The sequence below is a fragment of the Pleurodeles waltl genome, chromosome 5 (assembly GCF_031143425.1).
Source record: "Pleurodeles waltl isolate 20211129_DDA chromosome 5, aPleWal1.hap1.20221129, whole genome shotgun sequence".
Classification (NCBI taxonomy): domain Eukaryota; kingdom Metazoa; phylum Chordata; class Amphibia; order Caudata; family Salamandridae; genus Pleurodeles; species Pleurodeles waltl.
Window position 1 is genome coordinate 1416302098 of NC_090444.1, and position 15113 is coordinate 1416317210.

A 15113-nucleotide genomic window follows, 5' to 3' on the forward strand; every position below is an offset into this window, starting at 1 on the left:
CCACACACACATCCCTTCCCCCCGCATTCACGATATTCACACATGCACTCACACATGCAGACACACACCCCCTCCCATGTTGGACGATCCACTTACTTTGTCCATTGAGGAGGTCGTCCGGGAGGGGACGGGTCCTGGCGCTTCCACCGCCGGCAGCGCCTCGCCATCTGGACACCTCCACACCGTATTACGGGTTGTAATAACATAAGAAACATAAACAATTCTAAACACCATGACCAATTTAACTACAAAATCTTTGCCTTTTCTACAGCATGAGAGCAGCAGTTATCCATGATTTGTTGTTTACGAGGCACACATTTCACACCATTGCCAGCTGTCGGTGAATCACTTAGGGCCCTATTGTGGGTTTGGTGGTCCGAGGATTGCCAAACTTGCGGTCGGACAGTTGCACTCTGGTGGTCTGACTGCAGATTAGGACCATGGCGGTCGGACCACCAGGGGACCGTCACCACCACCAGGGTCATGGATCCCCACGGGGTGGCAGTGATCGGAGTCATGGTCAATCACAGCGACAATGAGTTCAATGCTGCTGTGCTGATTACGAGTTCGCTGGCAGAAAGGCAGTTCTGGGGGACGCATAGGGGGCCCTGCACTGCCCATTCCTGTGGCATGGGCAGTGCAGGGGCACCCCTGCCATCACCCTCAGAATGTACACTGTCTGCTCAGCAGACAGTGCGCTCCCTGGAGGGAGCCGAGGCCAATGCTGTGGCACTTTTTTCCCACCAGAAACGTCGTAATATGATGTTTCTGCCGGTCAGGCCGGTGAAAACATCATAATACGACTGAGGGGAGGCCACCAGTATGATGGCAGCCTCCTCCCTACGGCTTTAACGGTGGGGTAATTCCAACCACCATAAAGGGCCTTAGTCTCCCTGTGCCCATAAAATATGAAGGTAAACCTGTGTAATGTAACTGGTGCTCTAATACATTTGGATTGGGTCCACACAGCATGCTATATTAAAAATAATCTGCTTGTGGAGTGCATACTTTGAACGCACGGTGTTTTAATTTATGACTCACCCACTGTGAGAAACTTGCACTGTCTTCTGACTCGTGGTCTGTTATTAAAAAAAACACATAACAATCCACGATTGAGAGCTTTGGTGTTAAGCCTAAAGACATTGTGGTTTTTTCACAAGACCTGTCCAAAACAGTCACTTCGCTTGCTCCACCATTTTCATATGTCACGAACCACCACTGCAGACCATACATGGGATCCTCTTTTCAGCATTTTACCGTCACATTTCATAATTGTCAGTTATTCAACATAGGACTGTTATTGGAGGGTGTAGCAAACACAATTAATTCCCCAGCTTGTTGAACACCATCAAACACTGAGTAGATTGGACGCAGGTATGTTCTGACAGCATGGGACACACTGCACTAAAATATTTCATTCTTGTCCAGCAAGTACAAATCTTGACTACGTTTAAGAGTACAATATTTTACATATCCTCAACAATAGACAGGACCAAAGTGGAAGGACAGACTTCTTGACCATGTGAAAGCACTTTGAAAAAATAGATCTGCCCAGCACCAAATGACAGCTGGCAGGCAAATTAAATGCCAAAAAACATTTGTTAAAGGACCGCAATGGGTGGGGAGAAGTAGGAGCCGCTAGGGGAGAAGAGAATAGGAGTGGGAGCAATGGGGATTGGGCCTGGGAGCAACAAAGGAGAAAATACATAAATAATAAGCTAAGTTGGGGAAGCAAAGTACGAGATAGGGTGGGAGAGGTGGGTGTGGGAGGGGTGATGCAAGAGTTCCCAGGGGAAACAGCACACAAGGGAGAGAGTAAGAAAGCACAATCACTCACTTGGAGTGCTGAAAGAAAAAGAAAAAATAGCCCCTGAATGTGAGCAGTGGAGGGACAGAAGCCATCTATTCATAAAGATTTTAAAGGAGCTCTACTCCAGAGGAAGGACAAATACGAGAAGAGTGAGAAAAGCGATTGAAAAAGAAACGAGTAATAAGAGTGACAAGAAAGCCAGCCAGTGGTAAGCAATGGCTGGCCCAAATCCCACTCTAAGTTTTGGTATGGCCCACAAGAGGTCTTTCGAAAACACTCTGTAGGTGAGACCTAAAAAGAGTAACCAAGCTTTGTTAGAGTAATGCTAGGATAGAATGACAAAGGAATATCATGGACTAACTATTGTCTGACAAAACTAGTTTGTCCTAAATATATTTTACGAAAATATTGCCCCATTGGAGTTTTAATGGAAAATCTGCACTTCATGGGGTTATATTTTTTTAAAATAATATTTATTTAGGGTACAATATGAATTACAGGTGATATTTTTGTAAATGATATTCTACATAAAACCACTAACATGGAAGAACAAATGAAAGGTGAACAGTATGCAGAATAAAAAGAACAAACACACTTCCAAGTGAATGGAAACCACTTTTAGAGAACATAATATAAATGTCACAAAAATTGGTTTTGTGATGTAACTCTAGGAACCTCAGTGAAAGCCCACCCCAAGTCTCTCTCACTGAACTTGACTGCAATACAGAGTCCTCATGAGACTTCTACTAAAAATAATCTTTTAAATAGTCCACAAGCAAACAGTGTTGTAGTTTAAGAGTGATGGTTGTTCCTTCACTGGGAAAAAACATAGGTGCACATTTTTTGTTTAAGACAGAGGACCGTTATGACAGTATACATGAAAACTCAACAAAATGTTGATCCTTGGTGAGTGGGCAACCAAATGTTCACAAAAGTCTTTGGAGCACTTTTATTGTGATCCCTGGTAAGGGCAGTGGTTGAACCAGGACTGTTTTTATACTGCTACTTCATTTCAAAGAACAGCTACAGAGGGGGAATGAGCCCACAGATGTCTCACCTTGCTGAGAACGGCAGGCAACTTCATGTACCCTCCCTCATTTCGGCTACTTCATATTTTAGGTATCCCATATTTTCATGAACCCTAGGTTAGGGATTGGGAGGTATCTCAATCAGTGGTCTCCCATTAAAAAATGCAAAGTGCAGCATATTGAAATGCAGTTGCTGGTGTGGCCCTCCTACTCAGAGGTTTCTGTGTTTGATCTGGTGATCCTGGTAGAGTCTGTCTGCGGCATGACACAAGCCTTGGGAACTCACTGATGAAAGATGTTTTCTGAAGCCATGGATTGGAAAGAAAAAGATGGACTGAAGATAATGCTCTAGATATGCAACCTCTTTTATGAGATAGTGGAAGGAATGAAATGGTCTAGGACTGAATATTCGAATGAGGTAAAAGTACACCTTCTTTATTATTATGACACTTTAGTGACACCGAAGCTAGCTCCTTCTCTTCAAACAACCCATTAAATATAATTAAAGCAATATTCTTTGCTATTTGAAAGTACTTCCTTACTGCTGTACCTCTATACAATACTCAATGGACTCAGCTCAGAGTGCCTACTAAGTAGAGGTAGATGCTAGAGGAGAGACAATGGACACATGTATGTTTATCATTTAATAGTAAACCACCAGCCTCGTCTCCAGTCATAACTTTCAAGCAGAAATAGGAGGGGTCCTCTTCTGAATGAGGGGCAAGCTGGCGGGTTAACAATATACTGGAAAAACAAAAGGAAAGTTGGGAAGTTTTTTTTTCCACTGGATATATTTACAACTGACTCGTGGTGTTTATAGCGTGCTTTATTCTATAAAGATGTATGTGAGCATACTCAGAATACTGGTACTTTTACATAAATATAAATTGCAAAGTATATCTGGGTAACAGAAGTGAAAATGTAATATTTCCATTTACGCAATTGAAAGTGCATTAGTCTCGAACACAGCGCATTCAGTGTCAAAATGATCCATCAATTTCTTGCATTTTGTTCAGTGTTTGGGGGAATGTAGAGGTTTGTGGGGTATGTGATGTTGTGGTGGTCGCTTGAAGGGGCGGTCCCGATGCTATGCATGAAACACTGGGGCCTAGCCCTGAAATGAAATAGAGAAATAGCCGACACGCTTCGGAACCTTGGCACTGGTGGTGTACTAGACCCTGCCTGGCCGTGCCTCCTTTTATTTACCATGGCTGACATAACCTCGGGATCGCACCAACACACCAGCTCAGTGGGTGAATACACATAACTCCCCTCTGATTAATCCTACTGGTCCTGAGTACATACCAGTTATGTCAATAGTACACACTACAGGGTATTCAAAAGGAAGCTTTGCAGAGTCATTACCCCAGAACTAGGATCTCTGTTTCCATTCCATTCATTAAAATAAAGTACTCTTTCATTCAATAATAGTTAAAGCCAAGGAAATCAGTGATATTTCTCTGTTTTCCTGATTTATTGTTTAGCTGCATATGAATATGGGTGTTATCAGCATATGTCCTGTTGACAATATGGGTGTCAACAGAAGCTGGTAGCAACATGCAAGACATGGGATTGAGAGGAAGACCCTTTTGGAACTCTGCATGTCACATTTTGAGTTGAGTATTTCACTCTATCAATGAGCACTAAATAGTTTCAGTTATGTAGATCTAGCTGCCCCATTGATGACAAAAGCTTTGTGAATTAATCGCTTGTATACATATTTTATTTTCTTAATAGTCCTACTGAATATGTGACTCACTGATTACTCAAGCACATCTGGTCAAGGTTAATACATTTGGAATAAGTGTGTTTCATCTGCAGATTGCTTAATCAGCCCTTCCTTTCTCTTTACTGTGTGTCCATGTGTTTTTTGTCTGAGGAGTGCCTGTAAAACAAATATGTTTGGTCGGTGATTTTTATGTTGATTTGCTACATTTGGGAGATACTGGTAGTAGTGTGGGTTTAATTTGTTTCTACTGCTGTGTAAACGCCAGTCGCAGGTGGTGTTTGAGCTGTTTCAAGGCTTTATGTGATCAACAGAAAAATAGCTTTAAAATCACTACTGAGTGAGGGGTTTAGCTCGACTCATACGTAGCTTTTCCTCTCAGCTGCTTTTGCCTGGGCAGAAGCTGTGTGCTTCCACTGCACAGGTCATTACTGAAATGGTAGGCCTGGGTTGGTTATGGTGACAAGCTAATGATCATGGCTGCAGGCCTGATTGGTTCATTGTGAAAAGTTACATCAGATGCCATAGATCTGATCTGTTTATTTAGAGAAGAATATGATAAAGGCTTTAGACCTGAATTATATATTTTGGAAAACATGTCTTAAATCCAGTAAACCTTTATGGAACTGCTTGAAAAAAACAATAGCCTCTGAAGTGGCTTTACTTTGTGAACTCTCTGACAAATGTTATAGAAATGAGTTTTACGCTGTGAACTTCTTTACCAAACACCATAGGAAGAGGCTTTACATTGTGAACTATCTGACAAATACAATATGGATGGATTTTACATGGTCACCCCTGGGTGAAATACAATTATTAAAGTGAAGTAGAGCATGTAAGGTGCACGGCTACCCAAAAGAGTGTCCCTGCATTAAGAACTTGGATATCAACCCAGCCAAAATGACTTATGCTGAGGTAAAAGCAAAGGCTTTTAAGCTTTCCAGAACTGTGATTCATTCTGGATGTCATGTAGTTTAAATGGTAGCAGACTCCAAGCATGAGACACCAAAAACGTAAATGAAGAGCCATCACTCCTAGAATGTTTAATCCTAGGGAGCAATGCCAAGAGTTCATTCGCTGGCACTGGAAAATGCTAGATATCTGCAAATAGATATTTAAGGTTAATATTAATATATACCTTGAGTCTAAAATGTTTGATGAGTATGCTAGGCAGAGACCACATGGTCATTGTTATTTATTTCATGTTAAAGCCAACAGGCAACCTTTATTGATTAATAAATATAGTGATAAAGCCAATAGTCCTCTCATTTTGCATTTGAATGACACAACAAAACCTGTAGAATTAAACTTTTTGTATGTGAAAAGACTTATGTTCTCAAATAGACCAGCATAGGAGCATCACTGCTTTTAACATAAAAGCCTGCTGGTGCACAAATTGCCACATGGTACCTCATAGATAATGAGAACAGACTACATTTATAGGGTTAGTTTCCCACTATGATATTTGTTTAGGGTAAATGATGTGCTACCTGATTAGTTCTGCAAGGCCCTGAAAGGTGTGTGTGTACTGAAGACTTTTTCCTTTTTAAAGACAAAAGATGGATAGGATAGTAATTTACTGAGTATTAATTTTAAGTGTTTCACTTCTGTGTTTCTAGCCCATAAACCTCCCTAAGTAAGCCTTGCATCGCTCTGCCGCAATACAGGGAGAGTCAGGTGTTACATTTCTAACTCTTTGACAAATGCTCTGGGAAGGGGGTTTAGACTGTGAACCTTTTGACAAATGCAAGAGGAGAAGGTTTGATACTGAGAACTCTGTTCAGGTGGTGATAGATGGATCCAGATTTCATTATTTACACTTGTCATTTTAGTTTTTGTATTTAATTGCCTGTGAATTAACATACATTTTCTTTCTAAAAGTAAAAACACTTGTCGATTATTAATAAAGAATATTATTGTGCACTTTGTGGGGTTCGATAATGTTTATGTAACACTTCTAGTTGCTTTTATTTGTTCATTTGAAGTTATTTTTTACATGACATGGTCGATATTCAATTCTGGTTGGTATTAACAATGACTTTCTTCTTAAACATCAGGAGTGTCTTTTGACATTTAATGCAACTAAAATGGAGGTGTTCCTTCTGGAGAAAGAGCCTTAGGCTCGGATCTCCATATGAAAATCACTTTCTCTTGGTCCTTTCCCTACAACTAAAAATGTTGATGTTACTTTCAGCCTGCATATCGACAAGATTGCTGATACTTGTTACTCCCTTTAAAGAGCTTAAGGAAAACTCTTCCTTGCTTCTGAGGTGAAGAGCGAAGGTTGGTAATCCAGGCATTTATCTCATCCTGTTTAGATTTTAGGAAAGCAGCCTTGCTTGGCTTAACCAAATACCATATCTTCCACCTTCAGACTACACAAAATGCATCTACAACTTCTTCTACTGAATACACCTCTGTTAAATCCCAGTTGAACTTTCTTCAAACTATATCAGTGTGCAAGAAATTGGGTTATTGGTTCAGGGGGGTGGAAGCCCCAATCGGGCAACAACCATAATACAGGTTAGGGTGAATCACTAAATTAACCTTTGCTTAACCCTCTGGTAGCGGGGCACAAAACCAGTCAGGCTTAACTTACATGGCAAAGTGTAAAGTATTTTTGGAGCACATAAACAGTAATAAAGTGAAAGCACAAAACAAGAAAAATCCCAACCCAATTTAGAACAATAGAGTGAATTATACTAAATAAAATGATACCTGAATGACAAAAATCCAACCAGTAGAACTGGAATTATGATTTTTTTAAAGTAAAATCTAGCACCTAAAGGATCAAATCGCCAACTGCTGTGGACTGGAACAAAGTCACAACTTCAGGCTGATTAAATTGGAGCTTGGACTGGATATAGGGGCCAGGTTAGTGCTGCTGAGAGTTGCACCTATTATCCTAGGAGCAAGGTCTCGCTTCGGCTGCCGACCAGGAGCTGCAATGCAAAGTATGGTGTCCAGCTGTGATGTAAGGTCCTGTGTCAAGTTGCATTGTGCTGCGTTAGTGCCCATTAGGTCGCTGATCAGGAGCTGTGATGCAAAGCTTGGCATCAAGTGAAGCCAGTCGATGTTTGTGTTACTGATCTGGCGAGGAGTAGTGCACTCTGATGAAATCCAAGGGTCTAGGACCAGGGGGGGCACCACTTGGGAATCAGGTCTCAATCCAACACAGGCCAGGTAAAGAGTTAAATGTCTCTTGAGCTTGAGATGAGTTTGCAGCTCACACAGGAGGCCAGCCAACTATCCCTTGGGGCCACTTTGGTAGTCCTGGGTTCGAGGAGATGGTCCTCCCTCCTTCAAGCAGCATGTTAGGACGCAAGCAGCTGGGCAGACCTCTGAGAAACAAGGCAGGCCTCAAGCAGCAGGGCAGTCCTCTGGTAGCAATAAGGAAGTTCTCTGAAGAACAAGGCAAGCCTCAAGCAACACGGCTGAACTCAATTGTCAGTGCAAGCCTCTAGAGAACAAGGCAGGGCTCAAACAGCAAGGCAGTCCTCTGGAGTACAAGTCAGCCTTTCTGAACACTTCCACAGGTCTAAGTGTTCTGTAGAGGTGGTTCAGAAGATCCAGTATTTGTACCTGGTGCCAGCCTTTCAAGTGGGGGGATCTTTTAGGCTATCTGCACAGCTGGTTCTGGAAAGTTACTTCCTTCCCCTTGCAAAGCTCCAAGAAGTGTAGGGTGAGAAAATATGATGTCAGGTTCCTTTGTGTGTGCTCAGGAGGCAGCCCTTTGAAATGTAAGTGGGCCAGGGAATAGTTCCGCCCCACCCATACTGGCAGGATGGCCCGTCCTGCCAACACCTATTCCCCCTTTACATCACTGTCCTGGGAGGAATACACAAAGACAAACCACCAAACTAATCCCATTCATGTGACCCAGGACACAGGGAGCAGGCACCAAAAGGTTAGGGGCTGAAAAAAAAACAATTTTCTAAAAGTGGCATTTTCAAAATTGTGACTTATAAAATCAGACCTTACCATTAAAGAGGGCTTTAAACTACAATTCATTTGAGTCATTGATAAGCCTTAAAGTTGTGAAAAATGAATTTAAGAATTTTTCACTACCAGGAGATGTAATACCTAAAAACACATGTCCTACTTTTTAAATTCGATGCACTAGGGGCTATTCAGTGCCTACCATAGGGGTGGCACATGTATAAAAAGGACGGTTTAGGACTAGCAAAAGGGTTATTTTGCCACATCAAATTTGCAGTTTAAATCTACACGCAAGCTGCAATGGCAGGCCTGGGACAAGTTTTAAAGATTTGTTTAGAGGGTGGCACAATAAGTGTTGCAGGCCCACTAGTCGCATTTAACTTACAGGCCGTGGGTACATATAGTACCACTTTACTAGTGACGTATAAGTAAATTAAATGTGCCAAATGGGTGTAACCCAATTATATCATGTTTAAAGGAGAGAACACAAGTACTTTAGCACTGGTCAGCAGTGTGAAGTGCACAGAGGCCTACTGACAACAAAAATGAATTGCAGAAAACAGGAGTGGAGGAGGCACAATGTTTGGGGGAAGACCACACCAAGGATGTCAAGTCTAACATAGTGAATAGATGGATATTTTCAAAGACACTTTGCATGGTGACAAGGCACTTGCTAGTATTTATTCCAAGTAGCTGAGCTTCTAGCTTCAGCCCTAAGTGCCAACTCAGATGCTTTGTTCCTTTTCTCATGCGCTCTTGGTTGCACTCATGTCCCATCGCTCCAAAGCAGGTGGACACTGATTTGCTTTCTCGCTCCTATACTCACTACACCAGAGGTAAAAGACTCAGACTTGTGAGTGCACAATAAGCAGCGTGCCTCAGACAGTGCAGCATGCAGCACACTAAAGCCAGACCTATTGGCTTTGCTAACAGTTGTGTAAAGCTTGTACAAGTAGAGCACCACACTAAAATGCCAGTGACCTGGAACCATGGTGCAAAGAAATACTGAAAAAAATGACAGAAGGAAAACATGTTATATATGTAGACTATAAATGTAATTAATGTGTAGAAAGATAAAACACCGGAATGTCCCAATAAAATAGTAAATAAATATTCTTACAAACCGATAACCATTTCAATAAATCACACAGTTAATTTGGGTACTGATGTAGGAATTAAGACAAAGTAAATCTAATATCACTGGCTAACAAAGCAGTATAAATAGCAGAACGCCATGGGAATGACACATAGGTCCTCCTTACCTTGTATTATTTTTAGGTTAAATAGCTTTATGAAAAACGAACCAGCCTAGTGTGTATAATGTGGTAAAGTAGGACAGTCCGACAGAATAAAATATTGGAAAACCAAAAACTATCTCAAATCAAGCCATGGTATTCAAATTAACAATACTGATTTATGGTAATATTTTAAGAAAGATTGGATGGTCCCAAAGAACTGACAACGACCTCAAACATTACAGTTCACCAGGGAGTTACTATGGTAAGCTTTGGAGATGGTGGTGCCCTGTGCAACATTTTATTTGGCAACTCCTTGCCCAGGGACCACCTTCTCCACAAGTTCCCTCACTACCATCTTCCAACAGGACTCCTCATCTCTCCATTGCCACTCTCTCACATGCACTTCATTTGTTTTATAGCACTACTCATACCAGTGCAGGGTGTCAGAGCACATCACACACACATTATACAGAGACAATGAATCATATGAGTGTAAATCAATCAGTAGGAAATGTTACCTAAGACAATGAGGAATTCAAGGTGTAGGAATCACATGTCATCCATACTAGTCGGCAGTATATTTTAAGAGTGTTTGATCTGGAGAAGCACAAATTCAGCATTTAAAACGTACCACAGTGTTTGGTGTTGGCTTTACTAAATAGAATGTATTTCTACCCAAACTGACCCTTCTTAGCAACATTAAGATAATGAAGGACGGAGAAAAAAACATTATGTTCTGACCTCTACCATGCAATTTACATGCAGCTCTTTAATGACAGTTCATAGGTCACTGTGCTTACAAAATGGATCTTTGTGACAAAAACAGTAACCACTGAGCTATCCACATAAAATACATTTCTGTGATCTGCTTGGTACACATTGTTTGCAATGGGCATATTAACTCTTTGTGCTACTAAATGATGAAACAAGGCTGTCACTAGACAAATCTCCAATCTCTCTTCAGCAGGAACATTCATTATCAGAGTTATCTTGACCATTGTTATTGTTGCTTGACAACTCCCCGGACACACATGAAACTCTGCAGTAAGTAAGTGCTTTTAAACCAATAAGGTATTTCTAAACACAGCGTCCCATGAGCTAATCACCAGGTGCAGCTGCATCGGTCACAGGTCATGAGAGTTACCATGCATTGATAAGATATCTAAAACAACAGTGCTGAAGAGACTCCTAAGGGTATATATGTACCCCTTAGACAACAAACTGCAACCTATAGCAAAGAGGTTTACACTGTCCTCCATCGTGCCTCAACACCACTGCTACTGATTACCTGTTCTAAATAAAGTGTATCTTGTGTTTACTTGAGTAAGCACAAAGTATTCTCAGAAAAAAAAAACGAATTGCGCTGAGTCAAACACGGTTCTCACTGTCCCAGGCTTGTGCTAAAAGAATTATGAATTTAACTGTACAGCCGGGACTGTGAGAATGGTTGAATCACAATGTATTACTAGCCTGAGAGAATCCTTAAATATATTCTATAGTGAATTGTTTCTTCTAGCTTGTTCCTCATTGGTGCAAACCCGAAGAATCATGTATTCCCACAGAATGTGTGAGTCTCTGTTCAGACCACTATAAAGGTTTGTGGATATCTACTAGAGAGACCACCTTTTCTCCACCTTAGAAGGCGAATCTTGTAGATTTCATTTAGAACTGTACTGAGGTCTCTGTAGATTTGATGTATATGCTTAGCTGCTTAAACTTGCTCATGCTACCTTTAGTATAATCTGCCTATTAACTCTTATACAGTTCATTGAAATGAGAAAGTTTGTCTGTCATTCTTATGAGAACGTTTCACCCGTATTTTACGAGTACCCTCCAATAACATAGAGACGGTTCTAGTCTGAGGACACTCAGGTCCGTTTTCCAACCCAAATTGTTAGTGCGCCCAGTGAAACAGTCTTGAGCGTTGAAAACTCGAAGGATTAGAACTATTTGAATGTATTTAGAAATGTTCTGAAAAAATCTGTTTATTTTATGTTATCGTATTCATGCATTGTACCATAAGGTATAAGAAACTGGTTAAACCTAAAGATTGTGGGCACTTTTAGAGAAGTTAAGGTGTTTTTCTGATTTGAGAAACAATATAAATCAGTCCGAAATGGTTCAAGTATCAGAGCTATTAAAGTATTTGTGAGTTCAAAAATAAATAATCTGTTTTAAATTAATACTTGCAACTGCAGGGCTAATTGTTTTGGACAAATACAAGTGGCATATCAAATGTATAACCTTGGAGGGAACGTTATATGCATTTTAAGCGCGTAGTGCTGGCACTTGAATAACAACTAATGCAAATTTTCTGTGTTGAAAATGCCTTTGGAAATTCAGCTCTACGGTTTAACAAAGGGGAAAACTCAGTCGTGTACTGGCTGATTTTAATCAGAATTTTTACCATTGGTCGGACGCAACAAAAAAAATACTTTATTAGAAATTTATAGGTCAAGTGGCAACACTGATTACGTTTGTAGGATACCGGTACAGAGTTTTTTTTTTTTATTTATTTTTTTATTTCAAGACAAGCATCAGACATTTTAGAAAAAAATAAGTTTTTGCAGTTAACCGCGCGGACAACTAAAGATTTTGATTTGGAATCTACTTTATTTTTCAGGTACACTGGTGACGGTTTATGATTCAAATACATCTTTCATCCCACCATGCATGGCTGTTTCTCCATGCGGTGTTGAGATGCTCACCTATGACACAGAATGGCTTCCGGGCAAATCTTAACCTTCCCTGCCATCCTCGGTAGCGACAGCAGCACCCTGCAGACCAGATGCGGATGATGTACTCCAAACCAAACACTACAATCATGACGAATTCCTACAGGGTAGAAGTGAAAAACACATTCGTGAGAAATTGACTTTGTTAGCAGTACAGACAATATCACAAACAGATCTGCGTCAGCGGTATTTACATTTCTCAGCATTAAAAGCAGTTAGAGGTATTTTCCTTGGTTGTGCGGAACTTTATTTGATGTATTTTGTGTACTTATCGAAATATCACTAACAACAATTAAAATTATACTACATGCTGCAATAGGGAGCAACCCCAAACACTCAACAATTCACGAGTGACACATTTTATATGCAGATAGCTTTTATTGCTCACAAATTAAAATGAGACTGTCAGAAATCAGTTTACACAATACAGTATATAAATTACAGTCATTCCTAGAGGGGAAGCACTGTTAACTGAATTAAACTCTATTCTTTTAACTAGGCTTGGCATGTGTGTAAAATGTGCCAATTACCCACATCCTCAAAAATGTATGCAGAGATTTTATGCCGTAAAATATAACACACACAACTAGAACGCGGTCCCAACATTTAATACTTTTCGACAATTAGCTAGGGAGGCGGAGCTCAATGACAGGAGCTGAGGGCTGATGTTAATCGATTTGGCATGTGCATCATATGATGGTGACAAATATGTACTTTTTCTGTCAGTTACAAATATTTCCTTGTCAAGAAGAGAGCTGTCCCAATCAGTCAAGTATTATAATGAGCTCTTCTCGGCAGGACAGGGGACGCGCAGAAGGACTACAAAAAGCAAAGCTCTGAAGGTAAAGACAATTCAGAGCAATAAGAACATGGTCATGATGTCGGCGGTAATTAATTTACATTTTTATTCATAAGTACATCAGTCTGTCAAAACGAGTTTGTTAGAGCTTCATCAATGAAGTGCTAGCCTCTAACACTGTCACCCACCCTCTCCTTTTCATTTCGATGGAGGATGGTTCCCACACATATGACCTCCAGAAGGGCAGTATGTAGCAGGTGCACCAGTGGCTGTAATGCATACTGGGAGCACAGTCCCTTTTTGCAGCGCTGTGGCACACATTCAAATTGGTGCCTTGGAAAGAAACAGGGATATTACTCCCTGTTACATGCAATGTATTGCCCTAAAGATTAGCGAGCCAACAAATTAACAGGGAGAGATGAGCCAGAGCCAAGCTAAGGGTTTGACTGGACTCTAAGGGCCAGATGTAGCAAAGGTTTTTACCCATTCTGTGTCTATGGGAAAAAGTGTTCGTACATATGGCCCTAAGTGCCTGTGCACGAGCTGAGGCCTGAAAATAGTTGCCATCTAAATCTTGCAACAAACATCATGTGAAAATTTGAAAGTCTCTTTTGAATTAAAAAAGGTATTAATTTAACATGCAAAAGCGTTTCAACTTAATACGTCAGATCATTTTTTATACAGCACACCCGGAACTGATGTATTGGAAGATGTTGCCATGTGTGAGATAATTACAAGGAAGCTCTGTAAAATAAAATCTTTGTCCAGGATCACACGATATGGTCAAGTGGGGAAGCTAGGAGTGGTCTCAGTTTTTTTTTTTCACTACAATTCATCCATTGGCTAACTCTTTCTCTGCTTTTTAACACCAAACGTTGATGCTTTGATTTTAGTTACTAGCACATGACGGTAGAGCCTGATTGGCAGTCAGATGCCACATTCAAGTTTAGCTCAATGTGGACTGCGGGGTGTAGAAGACCTCGAGCAGTGCCAGGGACAAGCCTCTGGCTTAAGCCTTAAGGGCCTTGCCTACCTCAATGCTGCCCCCAGGGCAGATATCAACTAGCGGTGCCCTGCAGGCACCACATTAGTGAAATAGAGTTGCTGATTAAAGCAGCCACTCTGTCTTCCACAGTGCAGGTGACAGTAGCACCACCATTTTTTGATGTTGTGGAGGGCTGAATGGAGACCAACAACCCCACAGCAACGTTTATAAAACACACACACAAAAGTCTCCTGGGTCATTGAAGCCATGGCTCTAGGATAGTGTACGAGTCAGAGCTGTATCTATATGATTTTCAGCTGGTGTGCAGTGACCCCTTGAGGTTGGTCATATGGCTGCACTTTGTGGCCGGAAAAATGCTTAAAAAAAAGACTCAAAGATATGTTTAATGTTCTTTTAAATCATTGAAGGAAATTGGGTTATTAGTTGTGTGGCCTGCACAGGTAATAGTTCCACAAGTCTCCTTACTGGGTACCATGCACCCCATTTGGTGCTGGTAGCTTTTCTCTTTGGGCAGGTTGCTTTGCTCTGTGGTGGCCACCCGCTCCCTGAGACATGAGTAGCGGGCAGGCCCACCACCACTAGCAGAGGCGCAACAGTACTCCCCTGTACTTGGGGGTGCAGGTATCCCAGCTCCCACCTTTAGAAATTCAGCCCAGGAAATGGGGTCCTAACACTTACTCTCTCCCTGGAAAATTTTATGAAATAAGTGTGCATCAAACCCGCGCTCTGGCGCACCTCAGTGGTATTTCAGAAAAGGGCAACGGAGCATCATTCTTTGTCGGAGAAAGGTCACCAAACTGGAATATGCTATGACTTGGGCCCTGATGGGCCG

At 41.2% G+C, this 15113-nt stretch overlaps 1 protein-coding gene across 2 annotated transcripts in view; it reads right to left on the bottom strand.

Moving 5' to 3' along the window:
* The window catches only part of KCNQ5 (potassium voltage-gated channel subfamily Q member 5), a 1862282-nt gene that overhangs the window by 447727 nt on the left and 1399442 nt on the right, over nt 1-15113 (bottom strand). For both annotated transcript variants that reach the window (XM_069235692.1, XM_069235693.1), the window contains exon 3: nt 12450-12576. In XM_069235692.1, the coding sequence (XP_069091793.1) occupies nt 12450-12576 (127 nt within the window). The remainder of the gene's footprint in view (nt 1-12449; nt 12577-15113) is intronic.